This window comes from Ictidomys tridecemlineatus, chromosome 2 (genome assembly GCF_052094955.1).
Source record: "Ictidomys tridecemlineatus isolate mIctTri1 chromosome 2, mIctTri1.hap1, whole genome shotgun sequence".
NCBI lineage: Eukaryota > Metazoa > Chordata > Mammalia > Rodentia > Sciuridae > Ictidomys > Ictidomys tridecemlineatus.
The window spans coordinates 21,045,149-21,060,755 of record NC_135478.1 but is presented as its reverse complement, the minus strand read 5'-3'; the positions used below and the strand labels follow the sequence as shown (position 1 = coordinate 21,060,755).

General features: G+C 46.1%; 1 protein-coding gene across 8 annotated transcripts in view; it reads left to right on the top strand.

Moving 5' to 3' along the window:
- The window catches only part of Trak1 (trafficking kinesin protein 1), a 114,301-nt gene that overhangs the window by 24,447 nt on the left and 74,247 nt on the right, over positions 1-15,607 (top strand). For all 8 annotated transcript variants that reach the window (XM_078038075.1, XM_078038065.1, XM_078038071.1 and 5 more), the window contains exon 2: positions 7,848-8,042. Coding sequence is in view for 3 of the 8 variants with exons in the window: in XM_078038065.1 (XP_077894191.1) it covers positions 7,848-8,042 (195 nt within the window). In the remaining 5 variants the exon portion in view is untranslated. The remainder of the gene's footprint in view (positions 1-7,847; positions 8,043-15,607) is intronic.

Sequence of the window (15,607 nt, the reverse complement as noted above, 5' to 3'; positions counted from 1 at the left end):
TAGACTCTAAACTGTATGAGCCCATGGAATCTTCTAGAAGAGGAATCTTCTGGAAGGTGTTCTATCAGACACCAGTTACAGAGCATTACACAGGTCTCTGGGACCCACGTGGCCTCTGTGTGACTCTGGGTCTATGCCCTTTAGTCCTTCCAGTTTCCAGAAAGTGGAATCATTTCCAAGTCTGTGTAGAGGTTTGCCAGTGTCTGAGTGGGTGAGGAGTCTTGTGAAGCCTTTAGAACATTGCTGTGTCTCGCAGTCACTGCCCAGGGAAGCGGGCAAGGAGAGAGGGCTGCTGCCTCCAGTCAGAACATCCTTGGATTCGAGCCCCAGGTCTCACTTCTCGCTCTCCACCCTATGGCCAAATGGGAACTTGGTGGGTAAAGAAATGGAGTGGGGTAGGGATGGGGAGGAAGAAAAGGTGAGCCCCTGTTATGTGTCCCTACTTGATGGTGAAGGATCTTTTCATGTTGAGTCTTGTCCTTAATGTAGTCCACGATGTTCTCCCATTCCTCCCAGAGTGAGGCATGGGGTAGGCATGGTAACACACATCTATATTTTTCTCTTAGGAGTTAAAAAAAAAATTCTAAATTAGTGTCTAGCATTTAGAAATCAGAGGATTTCCTATAAACATACAGTTCCTGGTCTCAGCAGAAGTGGGCCCGGCTGTCTCCTCATGGAGCAGGGAAGCGCTGTAGTGGTGGCTGCCCTCAGACATGACCTTTGTAACCTGCAGCTGCACTCCAGCTGCCCAGAGAAACTTAGAGGGGAAAGGGAGTTTTCCTCAGCTTCACACCTTTGTTCTACAGGAGAGGAAACTGAGTCCCAGGGAGGTGAAGGCATGACTTGGAAGGGCTATAGGGCGAAGTGAGGGCAGCATGAGAGAGTGGGACCCCATTCTCCATACTCCTGGCCTGGTGCTCTTGCTGGCAGTCAGGGCCATCTCCAGCAGGTGGCGGCCGGGTGCTGGCTTCCTTCCACTCTGCCTCCTCCCTGGCTTTCTGTCCCCTTTCCTCTGTGCCCTTCTGTGCCTCTTTCTCCCTTCTCTTTTGCCAGAATTTCCTCTCACCCAACCCTTTCTCTTGCTCTTCTTGTCTCCTTCCCTCTCCCAACGCCCGTGTTTTCTCGGATATCCTGCAGACTGGGTGTGTGTTCAGGGGTGTTTGCATACTCTGCTCCCTCTCATGGCTGTGCAGTTCTCTGTTCTCCTGGGACCAGAGCTCTGGCATGCAGGAGTAGGCCCAGAAACCCCATCAGAACCACCTGCTCCCATCCAGAGTCACCCACTTGAACTGTGGTTCAGAAGAGGTGGGCCAGGAATCCTAGGTGTGCCGACTTCCAAGAGGCCAGGGGTTTGTAGTTTGACATGAGATTCTGTGATTTTTAAATTTTTTGAGTTCTGCCTCTGCTGTAAGAAAGCATTGTCCCGGGCACTGACAGGTTTGTCAATCTGGCATGTTACCTGATCAGTACAGATCCCTAGATGGAGGGTCCTCCTTCTAGCCCCTCTCCATGGCTGAGGATCTAGCCTGGTTAGATGTGGGATGGACAGAACTGCGTCTATAGCCCCAGACACTCTGGATGCCTCACAGTCTCCTGCACTTTCTCCCGCCTCCCAGGCAGCACTAATGAAGCCCTCATCTTGGAAGGAGGGGTCCATTTTAAACCTTTTGCTTTGGGAAAAACCTCAGAAAGGTTATAGCTCCCAAGAGGTGAAGAATTGTGTTCTGCTCCTAAAGTGGTGCTGTAAGAATGGTGGGCATTGGGTTGGCATTTGCTGAGGATGGAGGGGACATCCACTTTCCTACGGGGCTTTCCTCCAGGCTGGACAAAGACCTAGGGTGGTACTGGGAGGGGCATGGAAAAACTTTGACACTAGATGACAGCACTTCCTTTGTGCTAAAGGCTGGGCGTCTGCAGTAGGTGGGGGTGGACAGCGTGGATCTGCTTTTCCTTCCCTTTGCTCTGTTATGTATGCAGCACTTCTGAGTCCTACTGTTGCTCAGCAAGGTGCTAAGGGCCAGGCTAGATATAAAAGGGTGTTTCAGAGCCCTTTTTCCCCCCTAGGGGCTCACAGTTAGTAGGGAAGACATGTGGAGAAAACACTGCTAACATTGTGTTGGAATCATTTATGCACTGAGTGCTGTGGTAGCCAGAGGGGAGAGGTTGAGCCAGGCTTTGCAAATGCAGGGTGACATTTGAGTGATATTTTAGAGTGGAGCTGGCTGGGCAGTGAAGGGCATTGTAGGCAGTTAAAATAGCTGGTGTAAAAACCCAGATTTGTGAAAAAAACATGTTTGGAGAATGGCAAGAAGTTGGTTTGGCCTAACTCAAGGAAAATTGGAGATCATAGCACAGGATTAGCCCAATAAGAAAGGCTGCTTACCAGAGACCAAACCGATTGTGAATAGTGGCCTGAATAAGGTAGATGTCATTTCCTTTGCTCTTAAAAGTTCAGGTGCAGAGTGTTTCAGGAGTGCCCTCTCCACCGAATTTTCATCCCTGGGATTCCTTTGCTTGTATGGGCAAAGATGATTCCAGAGGCAGCTCAGCTCTGCAGCTAGACAGGTGGCAAGGCCATGGCTTGGAAGCTCTGTTTAATTCCTGGTAACTGGGAAGTGGGGACCCATTCCTGCAGGGAGAGCTGGGAAATATATTTTCTAGTGGGTTGACCAAGGGCCATCCATCCCTTGGGGGTTACTTTTACTAAAAGGAAGAGTCAGAGACTGGATATTGGCAAACCGGCAGTGGCTTCTGCTCTAGGAAGGCACAGGCTGAATTATGAGGACTTTCATAGGGAGCTAAGGAGATTTTTAAATCAGGGCAGTACCGTAATTAATAAAGCATCTTTCTGAAGATGGTGCCAGCAGCAATCTGGCAATTAACCACGGGGAAGGAGGAGACACTGAGGGGTGGTCAGTGTCCTCTAACTGCCTTGCTGAGCTTGATGGCTTGACAGGCTGGAGCCGGGGTCCGTGGGGCTTGGGGTTGCTGTTACTACAGATCTGCCAGAAGCAAAGACCTGTAGGGGTTTGGGTTCCATCAGGAAATTGTTGCTTTCATTTGAGATTTAGCTAAGAACATGTTTTGTTTTTTTATTTTTCATGACACTGGGATCCAAACTCAAGGACACTGTACCACCGAGTTACACCCCAGCTCTCTTAAAAATTTATTTTTAGACAGGGTCTGCCTAAATTGCCCAGGCTGACCTTGAACTTGTGATCCTTCTGCCTCAGGCTCCCTAGTAGCTGGGATTACTGGTGCGCACCACGCCTGGCTGAGAACACATTTTTATAGCTCGTTAAAAATGTGAATTGGAGCTGTGGGGAAATGATGACCATAGAGAGCACAAAGGGGTTTTTTTTTTTTTTTTCCTTCCATGTGGGCTGGCAGTGTCCCTTCACATTATCAGCTCTAATAAGCTTTAAGAGAGGGACAGGGCTGTCCTACACAGGCCACTGGCCCTCCGAGATTCTGCACATAAGTTACTTCAGTTCTTGGCTGTGCTTCTTGCTGTGTTCTGAAAGGGAAGATGACTCTGGCACCACCCTAACTTGCCCTTGTATTTTAAGCCACCATCCCTAGCATACATATGAAGCCTTCTACCTGTTGAGAACAAAAGCTTCCTGATGATGATGGTGTCCTTGGAATTGCCCAGTGTTTCACGTGCGCCCTCCCAGAAGATGGGCAGCAGATGCCAGGGCGATGGCAGGGCTTTCAATCAGCTGCTGAGACTTCTCAGACAAAATGCACCACTGAGCTAGCGTGTGACCTTGACCAACAGGACAGTCCACACCTCCTGTGAATCTCAGCTTTGCAGCCTATAAAAACCCAGCAAATAACATCCATGTCCCACATTTCCAGGAGGGCTGAGAGTGCTCAGAGGTGTGTGGCATGTCAACAGCATTCCTGGGGGATTCTTGACAGCTCCTGTGTTACATTCACCCAACCTCAGGCTGCTGGTGTGCCTTCTCACTGAGGCTGATGTGGTGTCTACTTCCAAAAGAGTTCTCTGGGCCTTCTGAAAGTCAAGGGTAGCTCCTGGGGCAGTCGCTTAGGGGTATCATCTTTTCTGTGCCCCAGTTCTCTGGGCTTTCCAAGCAGCTGAAAACTTATTGACATTTGTATGGCTGGCCACATTATGGAAAAATCAATTATAAAATTTTTTTTTAACACAGCCTTCCCTTTTGATACTTTATCTCACTGGTCATCACATGCTTAAAGGAAAACAACCTCTCTTGGGGCACCAAGACCCACACTGTAAATATGTTGATCTTCAACCCTGGAAACATGGAAGAACAGGTCAACTCTCAGCTTTTGAGCAGATGATGTTGTGTTCACAAGTAGCACTTTGATCTCAGAAGGGATATTTTTTTTTCCTGGATTTTTTTTTCCCTTTCCCACCACCACACAGCATCCAGACACCAGAGGATACCAGCCTGTCCTGTTGGTGTGTCATGCAGGAATGTGCTGGTCCCCTGCCTGTTCTCCTGGGTACAGGCTGGGTCTTCCTTTTGCAGAGCTGCGGTGGAGCATGGTTTGGTCAGGAGATGCTTGTTTAGGCAAGAGATGCTGTGACTGGCACCCACATGCCTTGATCCCAGATCCCCTCTCTCACATGGTGGTTGTATTGAAGCTGGGAGTCCTCTCCCAGAGTTGAGCTCTGTGGGAACGTCTTCACTTGAGAATGAGAAGAGAAACTATTCACTTCTCATGGGCCTGTCTTGAACCTTTTGGGTGATGTCTTCTTGTTGGTGGGAAATGAGAAGAAACCAGAGAAATCGTCTTGAAGTGGGGCCACCACTCTGTCCAAGGCAGGATGTGGAGCTTCCGCAGGTCTGTCCTGGTTTTTGGCTGGTTGAAGTGCCAAGTGTGCACACTGTGACATTTCCCAAGTGTTCAGATGCAGTCTACCCTCCAGGATTGAACTGTTTCCTAAAACCCCAAGTAAAATGCTGAGTGTCCTCCTGTTCCAATCATTAACGCTCCTTAGCACTTTGGAAAACCACACTGACATCCTGAATGAAAGCATTGTGCAGTAAAGCTTTGCACACGGAGCTGAATGAGAGGGGCTGGTGGGGGCTTTGGAGAATGTGGGGGCTGGCAGTGTCTCCAGCAGGCTGCTGCCCAAAGGATGACAACCCCTAATTGTAGGTTCTCTTTCCCTCTGGTGGTTCTTCCCCCCTCTCCTCCCCCCACCTCCCATCTTTGCCTGTTGTGTGACCTTCCTGTTAAACGCAAAGGAGGCAGGAGTCTGGGCGACTCTGTGGTGGCTGCTCTTCTGGGTGCTGGCCTCTCTGTGTTCTTCTGCTGTCGGCTCAGGGAGGGGCTGGAGGGGAGAAGCTGCCTCCCCTGCTGTCCCTGCCTTGTTTCTCCAGAGAATCCTGGCCCCAGGCCTTCCTGCTCCCTCTGACAGCTGCCTCCCCCACTACTGTGGACGCCAGTCATTGGCTCTGCGTGTGTGTTTAGGACCTGACTTCCCCCTTCCTTTCTCCTTTGGTTTCATTCCACCTTCCATGTTTTGGGAACACCTCATAATTTCAGTCCTTCCTCAGCAACCCCATTTCCCTATGGTGTTGGATGGTTTGATTCTGAGCGTGTCTTCTCCCCTGCTCTTTCTCTTTGGAAAGGCCGGAGACAGAATCATGTGTGGTCCTCCACCTGCACCCAGTTCCCACCTGTGCTTTCTTCTTCAGGCAAGAACGTGGTACAACAGCTTCATCAAGATCTGACCCTCGGAGCAGTCTAATCTTTCAATTGGTGTTTCTCTGTTGAACACTAATTTCTAGCAGGGAAGACTGGATTAACTCTTGTCTCTTTTCCACCTGTATGCACCACAGGTGCTTGGTTCAGCTCTGGGTTGGCAAGACCACTGCTCTGGGGTTTGAATATAGAATATTCAAAGTTAGAGGGAGAGAGAGGAGAGTGAAGGGGTAGAGGGAAGGCAGACATGATTAACGCACAATGTATACATGTGTGGAAACATCACCCGAAACTATTAATTTGTATAATTAATATGTGTTCAAAAATTTTAAAAGACCACTACTGCCCCATGGGCCATTTAGCATGGTGGGCTGAAATGTGGTTGATGTCAGAATTAACAGAAAATTATCATTCGCCCATTACCACCCACTTTATTCCTTCTCCATATTTCTCCTTTGATAAGTAAGTGCTGAGGTGGAAAAGTAGGGTCTGTGTCCTGGGAATGTCTGCCACATTGTCATGTTTATAATTTAGTCACAAGTGCTGCATTTCTGTACTTTGTGTGAGTTGGTTCAACATTGAAGGCATTATTGGGTACACCTTGGGCTCAGCCTGGGCCCGGTGCTGAAGGGTTCAGGAGGTGGATCAAGGACAGCTGTGTATGGAAGATTGCCATCTCACAGCAAGAGGAGTCGGATGCTAAACTATCCAGAAGACACAGCTTAATAAGTGCAGTAACAAAAGTTCTGACAAAATACTGTGTGGGTATGGAAAGGGGAGGAAAGAATAGTTCTGTTTGGAAAGATCAAGCACCAGCCTGGCAGACTGTGCCTTGAGGGGCAGGCTCCTGTTGCTGTCATTGTCATTGTCTTACAGGATGCCCTGTAAGAGCGTGTCAGGAAGGTGGAGCCGGGACTGCTGCGTTGGCCATTGTGTCTCCTGTGAGACATGTGGATGGATGGATGGATGGATGGATGGATGGATGGATGAATGAATGAACAGATAAATTAAATAAAGGTCAAATTCTAGCTGAAGGGATAGCTTGAATGGTTAAAGAGTGAATAGAAGGAAGAAGTTGGGCATAGTGGTTAAGTTATAACTGGTTTGGCTAAAATGTAGGGTACTTGGAGAGGATAGTAGGGGAAAGGGTTGGAAGAAAGACTTAGCCCAGAGAATGAAGGTCACGAATTTAGGCTTTCGTTCCTTGTCGGTGGACACTTAACAGTAACAGTTGTCTTGGGCAGATCTTGACAATAAGCATGCATGATTCTAAGATAAATTTTTTTTCAGTTTTAAATTATATATAATAATTGTACTATTTGTGAAGTACAGTGTCACTTTTCAATACAATTTGTATATAACATGCAGTGATCAGATGAGGGAAATTTACATTATTTCAAATGGTTTTCATTTTTTTTTTAAATGTTGGGAACATTCAAAATCCCCTCTAGCTGTTTTGAAATATATAATTAATTATGATTGACAGTCCTCCTACTGTACTATAGAATATTCAAAGTTATTCTTCTTAGCCAACGACATTTCTATACCCTTTAGCAATCTGTGTCACAGCTTTCTGTTGCTGTGACAAAATACCTGAGAAAAAACAACTTAAAGGAGGAAAGATTTATTTTGGCTCGTGATTTCAGAGGTTTCCATCTGTTGTCAGCTGGCTCCATTGCTTCTGGTCCTGGGGCGAGGTGGAGTATCATGGTAGAATAGTGTGGTGGAGCAAGGCTGCTTGCCTCATGGCGAACAGGAAGCAGAGAAAGAAAATAAGAAAGAATCCCTGGACAAGAAATACCCTTCCAGGGCATGCTTCCTCCAAATAGGCCCTACTCCCACAGTTTCCACCCCTCCCAATAGTCCATTCAGCATAAGAGCCCTCATGGTCCAGTCACTTCCCCACCTCTGAACATTATTGCACTGGAGACCAAGCCTTCAAGGAAGGAGCTTTTAGGGGACATTCCAGGTCCTACCCACACCTCTTCCCCATAACTCTAAGTCTGATGTGGCCTTGTCTGGCCTCTCTGTGCTGTAGATGAAACCAAAGACCCACTGCAGGTCACAAGTGTAGCTAACCAGTGGTGGCAAGGCCTTAGCCAGAGTGGACTCTCCTTTCTTAGTCTCCTTGCTCTTCCTTTCTCTAGATGTGTGCAATAGCACCGATCTTCCAGAAGTTGAGATCATCAGCTTGCTGGAGGAGCAGCTGCCCCACTATAAGTTAAGAGCCGACACCATCTACGGTTATGACCACGACGACTGGCTCCACACGCCTCTCCTTTCCCCAGATGCCAACATCGACCTCACCACCGAGCAGATCGAGGAGACGCTGAAATACTTCCGTGAGTAGCTGCCCTTTGATGCTCTGATGTAGCTCCCTCTTAGCCGCGACCTCAGGTGAGGTCTGGTACTGGTCACACTGTCCCACAGCCTGCCTTCTCTGGAAGGTTGATGTGGCTGAGGGTTAACCACAGGAAAGGGTCTGAATCTTAGATCTTCTGAAGTTTTAGAGCAGCGTGGACCAAGTAGGATTTTCATTTGAACCCACTTTCTTTTAGCTGACAAATTAGAAAAATGTTCCCATTTCTGCTTCTTACCAGAGGACCACTTGAGTACCTAGAAACTCCTATGGGGAAGGAGTTTGTCTCATTTAAAATCAAAGGTATTTGAGACATTGAGGGACCTAATGAGACATGTGCCAAGGGTGACAACTGAGAAACTCTTTGAACTGGTATTTGGGAAAGTCGGGCTGTGGGTTGCAGCAGGAAACCGTTGATGCTTTTGGGCTGCAGAGCTTATACCTGGTAGGGTGAGCAGTACACTAGGAGAGCTCTTTTCAGTAGTCAGGATGACAAGAGATGACACTTGGTATTGTAGACCTCAAAAAAGGTGACAAATTTAAAAAAATTAATAATTAATACTTAATTTTGGTAACTGAAGTTTATTAGAGAGGTAGCTTTTTAGAAGCAGTTTCACTCTTTAGAAATTCATGCCAGCTGGGTGATTTACATATTGATGTATCATTGCATCAGCCTTTAAAAAAAGAGTACAGCAGTCCTGCTTTTATGTGGAGAAAACATGATTCAAAACCAGCGTATGATGCATCTCTAAAATTTTTTACTAATGCAGACCAGTTTTTCTAATTTTCTTAAAGTTTTGAGATCATTTAAAATAAAGAGGCTGGAACTACAGGTTTATTTTTTAGGTTGTATCAGAGGCCATTTTCAGATTTTCTCTATTAGATACTTTCGTATTAGGAGGGAAATTTGTTTAAATTGACCTGTGTTTTTATACCTGATGCAAATCCTAGTTACTTTGTGAACACTGCAGAAAATCAGTCTCAATAAAAATAGAATATTCCATAGGCTTTTGAATGACTCATGTATCTTGCAGAGTTTACGAAGCTCTTTGTAAGTCATTCTAGCTTACTCATGGAACTGTGGTATTGTGCACAGAAAAGCAAGTCCAGAGTAAGATCCTCGGTGTGTTCTGTATTTGCCTCAACTGTGAAATCCACAGTAGAATCCACAACACAATTATTGTTTGAGAAATCTCTCTCTGTTACTTACTCTTCCATAGATGACCCTCCTGTGATTCTGTAGTACCCCTTATGGCTGTTTCTGCCATGGGAGGCTCCCTAAGTTCCTTCTCATAACTCTGAATAATCACTGGATGCACGGTATAATTGGAACACCATCCAAGAGCAGCACCACACAGTTTTCAAAGACCTTTCACACTAATTGCCTCATTGCATCCCTATCAAATGTCTACAGTTGGGCAGGGCTGGTTTTATTATCAAGGAAATGGAAGCATGGTGAACTTGGTGTCTGTTCTGTAGCACTGATCCATAGTCTCTAAGGTCTACTTGACAGTAGACTCAAACAGAGATTGTGTCTTCTGTTTGTTAGTTTTGATTTTTAGTTATCTATTAAAAAAAAAAAAAGAAATCCTGGTGAATTTGGCAGTGATAACCTATAATAAAATTGAAGAACTGAAATAAACATTGAGCAGAGATTCTGAAAGCTTTTACAACATGGTTGTTTCCTGGTATCCCCTTACTTCTGTTTGTTTTGTTGTATCCCTCCCACCCCGTGGTTCCTTTGCTTAGCGCAGAATGGCTATTTGTTATATTAATTGAATGATCAAGCATTAACTCTTTTTTTTAAGAATTATTTTTTAAATTGTAGACGGCCATAATACCATTTATTTATTTATTTTTATGTGGTGCTGAGGATCTAACCCAGCCTCTCGCACATGCTAGGCGAGTGCTCTACCACTGAGCTCCAGCCCCAGCCCTAAGCATTAATTAATTGAAACACAGGACCCTCTAAAAGATGTTTTCAAACCAAGGTCCTGGGGCCCCAAAGTATGCAGGGAGAACTGAGGGGTCTCTTGAACTGATAGAGGAAAAAAATAGGCATCATTAACTTCTGACCAAAATGAGGTACAGACAACAAAGCATGGCGGTGCTGGCAGGACAGTGACTTTGTCACCAGTGGGGATCCTAGGTGTTTGCATGTCATGCCACAGCAGAGGCAAATCCCTTCAAATAGTGTCTTCACTCATCACTGCTCTGAAGTTACACCAGATGCTGATAGTCCTCATTTTTGATGCATTAATAGAGAAGCACTTATGTCACGGATGTTGGTTTTTGTTCCTGTCACAGATCCTTTTCAAGGTCTAGTAACTACATCAGTGCAGCCATCTTCCTTGTACTTGTACTTGATCATTCATCTGCAGACCTTCCTTACAAGGAGGGATCAGTGAGCCTTTTGCCAAACTGGTGGAGGGGTTGGTAGAAGGCATAGGCTAGGAGCCCTTCCCTGAGCCTGGTGTCCTCCTTGGGTTCCGTGTGTTTGTTTACACGTGTGTAACCCAGGAGATGTGTGAGTCACTTGTGAGGTACGTAAGAAGAGAGCGTAATTCTTTGTTTCAGTCTAGACTTATTTTCTGTTTTAAGGGTATTATAGCCTTCTATGACAAGTGGCAGTGGGGACATGGAGCTCCCAGGTGCCAGCACTGAGCAGGAGGCCAGCTTCACTTTGCTGCCCAGATCCAAGCTGACACAGCATGGCTGCCAGGGAGCCAATAAAACTCCTTTTCTTTCCTGAGTGGAGAAGCCACACTTTGCCTTTTAAATCTGACCTTCACCTGGTTTGCTGAGAGGAGGGGAGAGCCATGGGTGCTCCACCTTTACCAGGTGGCAGAATGACCTTTTCAGAAAAGTTTCAGCACTTCTCCATGAGTCCAAGAAACACCAAAAGTGAAAATGACCCACAAAACAAATGTGTCCATAAACTTAGGGCATTTGAGAAGCAATGGTCAACATGTGGCACTTACTGTGTGCTCGGCCCTGCTTTCAGTGCTGTTCTTGTCTTTCCTCTAATCTGCCAGAAACCTCTGAATTCATTCCTGTTGCTGCCCCATTCTACAGCTGAGGATGTTGGGACTCAGGGAAGTCCAGAAACTTCCCCAAAGTCACACAGCTAGCAAAGGGGGATGCTGAAATTCAAACCAAGGTTGTCAGATATGACTCTACACTAACCACTGTCTTTCAGAGTCACTAAAAAAGGGGAAAACTCTAGTTTAAGAAAAAAGCTAGGGCTGGGGTTGTGGCTTAGGGGTAGAGTACTTGTCTAGCACGTGAGGCACTGGGTTCGATTCTCAGCACCACATATAAATAAATGAATAAAATTAAGGTTCATCAACATCTAAAAAATATTTTAAAAAAGAATAAAGCTAATCTTGTGAAACACAAAAGAAAAAAACCAAAACACTTAAAAATATGTTTCAGGATATGTTTGTAGCTTGTTGATTTATATTTGTCTAACATACACGAAATTGATTTTTCTCCCATGGACCAAGGGGATGTCCCTGACCCTCTAACACTTAGCCTGATGTAGCTTAGTTTGAAGATGAGATGTGATTCTTCCTTGTGATTTTTCACCTCCATCCTGTGGTCTGCATATCCTGCTTCCCTTATCTCAGACGGGGAGGTGTGCTGTAGACTCTTTTACTCGAGTAAGGTTCAGCAGACACCAGATGTGAAGGCTGCTGCACTGGTTAGTGGGTGACTATGACTCCTTTTGGGTCCTTCTTCCAGGGGCATTTGATATAACTTTGTGGTTAATGAACATTGGGAGGAAAGAAATCTGTTTCACGTGCGTTTCAGCTGCTGACCATGTTACCTACAGGTTCCTAAGGAGAAGAGAAAGTTATGAAGCAAACAAGAGTTTTGAGATATCGTTCCACTGTTGACTTTTACTCTAAGGTGCCTTTAAGGAATCTACTAACAGGTTTGACTGAGTGGCCAGTAACCCCTGTAATCCTTTGAGAACTTGACTTGTTTGAGTTTCAGCTGAGGCTTTCTTACTAAGGAGATCAAAACAATTTCTGCATTATTGATTTCTTTCCACGACCTAACCCAGAGACTTTGCACTGGGCAGGACCAGTGCAGGCAGCTCCCCGGGCCTCTGTTGGCATCCTGCATTGAGTTTTGTACCTTGCTTTTCATGGCTCAAGGTCACTGACCCAAGTGACACTTGGTCTGATATAGCTTAAGTGGAGATGAGACTTCATTCTCCCTTGTGGCAGGTCTGGGAATGTACGTATTAAGCCAGCTCCTGTTGCCATTTTAATGTTTTTTTTTTTTTTTTAAATTTCAATTTCAATAAGAAGCTAAAAACTATTGATCTAGTCTAATCACAATTGGGCACAAAGGCTCCTAAGGCCTGGTATGGACTTATCCTGAGCTCCTGCAGCAGGGTGTGAGGAGCAGGAATCGTGTGCAGGGTGCCCCAGGCTTGCCCCAGGACTCTGGGCTGTACAGGAACATTACCTTCTGTAAGACTGTACTTGTTTCTGCCTTGTTCATGCCCTTGCGTCCCCCATGCTCACAGGCATCATGAGTGTTTGTACAGTTAGACTTGTGAGAATTCATGAGAAGGCTGATGTGTTACAGTATATTCATGCAGGGCTCGTCCCAGAGGGGCATCCAGCAGGGTAAGCATGCAGAGCTGGAGTCCCTGGCTGGGGGATTTCACCGACTCTGCCCACTGCACACCCCTGTACTTGGAAGACCCATCTGCCCTTGGCACCAGAGCAGGCTTGATGTGGCCACTACCCCTTCTGGATCCCTCCTGGGCTGACTTCCAGGGCCTCTACTTGCTCCAGGTTTCCCTGCTGTGCCCCATGCATGGGTCCTTCCTCTCCCTCTGTGCTTCCACATCAGTGGCTCTCAACCCTGATGCACCTAGAGCTTTAAAAAGGTTTCCTGCCCAGGCTGTACCCTCAGAAGTAGTTCTTCTCCGCCTTAGGCAGCTATGAAGTACAGCTCGATGCTGGTGAGCCCAGCCTGCTTCTCTGCCTGTGATTATTGGGGACCCTCTCTCCCCCCACCCCCGATTTCCCCAGCCTCAGTAGTAGGCATGAGCTTCATGTGGACTCTGCCAAAAGCAGACTTCCTTTCCTCCACGCCCTTTTGTCTTAATAAATAAATGACACTGATTACTCCATATCCACAATCTCCTGGCCTTCGGTGGTGCTGTTGATTCTTCCTCTGGGTGTGCCCCAGATCCCTTCTCTGACCCTGCCGCCATCTCATTCCTGGGCCACTGTCTTCCCCTGTTCTTGCTGCTCTCACTCTTGCTTCTCTGATGTCCTCTTGTATTTTCTTCAAATTCAGTTGGTTTGTTCTGTACCTTTGTCTTCCATGGCTCTTTGGATAAAATGTGGTGTCTTCAAAACCCTGTGGCCTGGCTTTAGCTCTGTCTCCATCGGGCCTCCTTTGCCCTCCCACTTCCCTGGCAGTTACACTGGTGCCTTCAGCCCTTGAGCACACCTCCCACCTGCCCCAGGCTTCTGCTGCTCCCTGCGCCCTCTCCCCTTTCTCTTCTCTTCTCTGGTTGTCAGCACAACTGTGTCCTCCTTTGAAAAGCCTTTGCCATGACCAAAACACCTGACACCAGCTTGGAGGAGGAAAGATTTATTTTGGCTAATGGTTTTAGTCCGTGGCCAACTAGCTCCAGGGTAGAAAAATCATGGTGGAAGGATGTGGTGGAGGAAAGCTGCTCAGCTCATGGCAGCTAGAAAACACAGAGAGGGAGGGAGGTAAGGAGGGAGGGGAAAGAAGGGGCCAGTGACAAGTTTGAGTCCCCAAGACCCCAAGATACCTACTCCCTCCAACCATGCCCCTCCTGCTATCGTTTCCACCACCTTCCACTAGTCCATTCAGCTATCAGTGGATTAATCCACTGATGAGGTCAGAGCCCTCATGATCCGATCACTCCCCTAAAGCCCCACCTCTGAACCTTGTTGCTTTGGGGACCATGCCTTCAACACATGAGCTTTTGGAGGACATTCCAAATCCAAATCATAGCACCTTCCCAGACCTCCCCATCTGTGGTGTCCACCCACTTCTGTGGCTCTACCTTCATCCTGCTGTGGCGACTCTCATCACTCTGTAACTATTTGCTTGATAGTGATGATCAATAATGATAATGATGAGTCACATTTATTGAGTGCTTACTGTTTGTCAGGGTTGTGCTTAGTGCTTTATGTTCGTGAGTGCCCTGAGACCCACATACTAGATTTGAAGTACATAATCCTCTTTGTGTTAAATGACTTCTTCAAATATAATTGTTTTGTCCAAATTGAATTGGCTATTTAATTGATTCTTTATTGAGCATTTCAAGATGTAAAACTTTTTCTTCTTAGAAGAAGTGCTTGTTCTTTTTATATGTTCATGAAAAAAATAAACCCAGTTAATTATATCAACAAACAAAACAGGCATAAGCAAGTTTTGGAACACACAAATGATCCATGGTGGGGACAGTGAGCTGTTCACAGGAGCCCAGATGCTTGGGCACAGAGAAGTGGCCAGCTGTCTGGTGGTGGTGCAGGTGTGGGCAATGGGCAGTGGACTCTGCTATAGGTGGGGGTACTGTGGTGAAAAAGCAGGATTAGTTAGGAAAGTGTCCTCCTTATGCTGCCGTTGCTCTTTTTGCCAGGTAGGATTTTACCTCTACTAGACAGTGAACACCTTGAAGGCAGAGGTCCTGTTAGTTTTTGTTTCCCTCTGTACAGAGAGAGGGTAGAGTGTGTGTGGGTCGCACTGCATTGCCCAGGCTGGTCTTCAGTTCCTGAGCTCAAAGGATCCTCCTGCCTTAGCCTCCTAAGGAGCTGGGACTCTTATCATGCCTGGCCTAATGTAATGCTTTTTAAATTAATAAATGTTGACCATTTTCCTGGGTGTTAAAATTCTTGAAAAACACAATTTTCACTACTGCTTAATATTCAACCATTTTATGTCTAATCATTTGTCTATTATTAGGAACCTAGATCATCTCTAATTCTTCCCCAAATAACACATGGGTGAACATCTTTCTGTATAGACATTTGTCTGCCCACGCCATCATTTTCTTAAGGTGTATTTCTAGAAATTGATTTATTGGACTTCCAGGTTGACCATGAAAGCCTCTTTGAACCATATTATTACGAACTCATAGGTTAAATATTTCCATAAATTAGTGCAATAAAAGTTGTTTGGCTAACTCATGTTGAGTTGTGGAATTAATAGGAAAACCTAATGAGCAAATGCTGAGTGGGTAAACGAATAAAGCACCATTCTGTGAGATGAAGGATTCAGGAAACTCCCTGGTGCTTTCCTCGCCTGAGAATGTTCAGAGGAGACTTGGATAGTGTTGAGTGCCTTCCTCTTTGGGTTGAGAATTCTCCTTTCCAGGTTTCACCTCTAATTTCTGTTGGCTGGTTTGTAGGTGATAATGGTTAATGATGAGTGAAGAGAACATCCATTGTGTGTTTACGTTTAGTCCCTTCAGTAGGCTGTGGGGTGAAGGCTGTTCTTAGCCTCATTTTAAAAATGGAGGATCCTTTGTTGTCTGTCCAA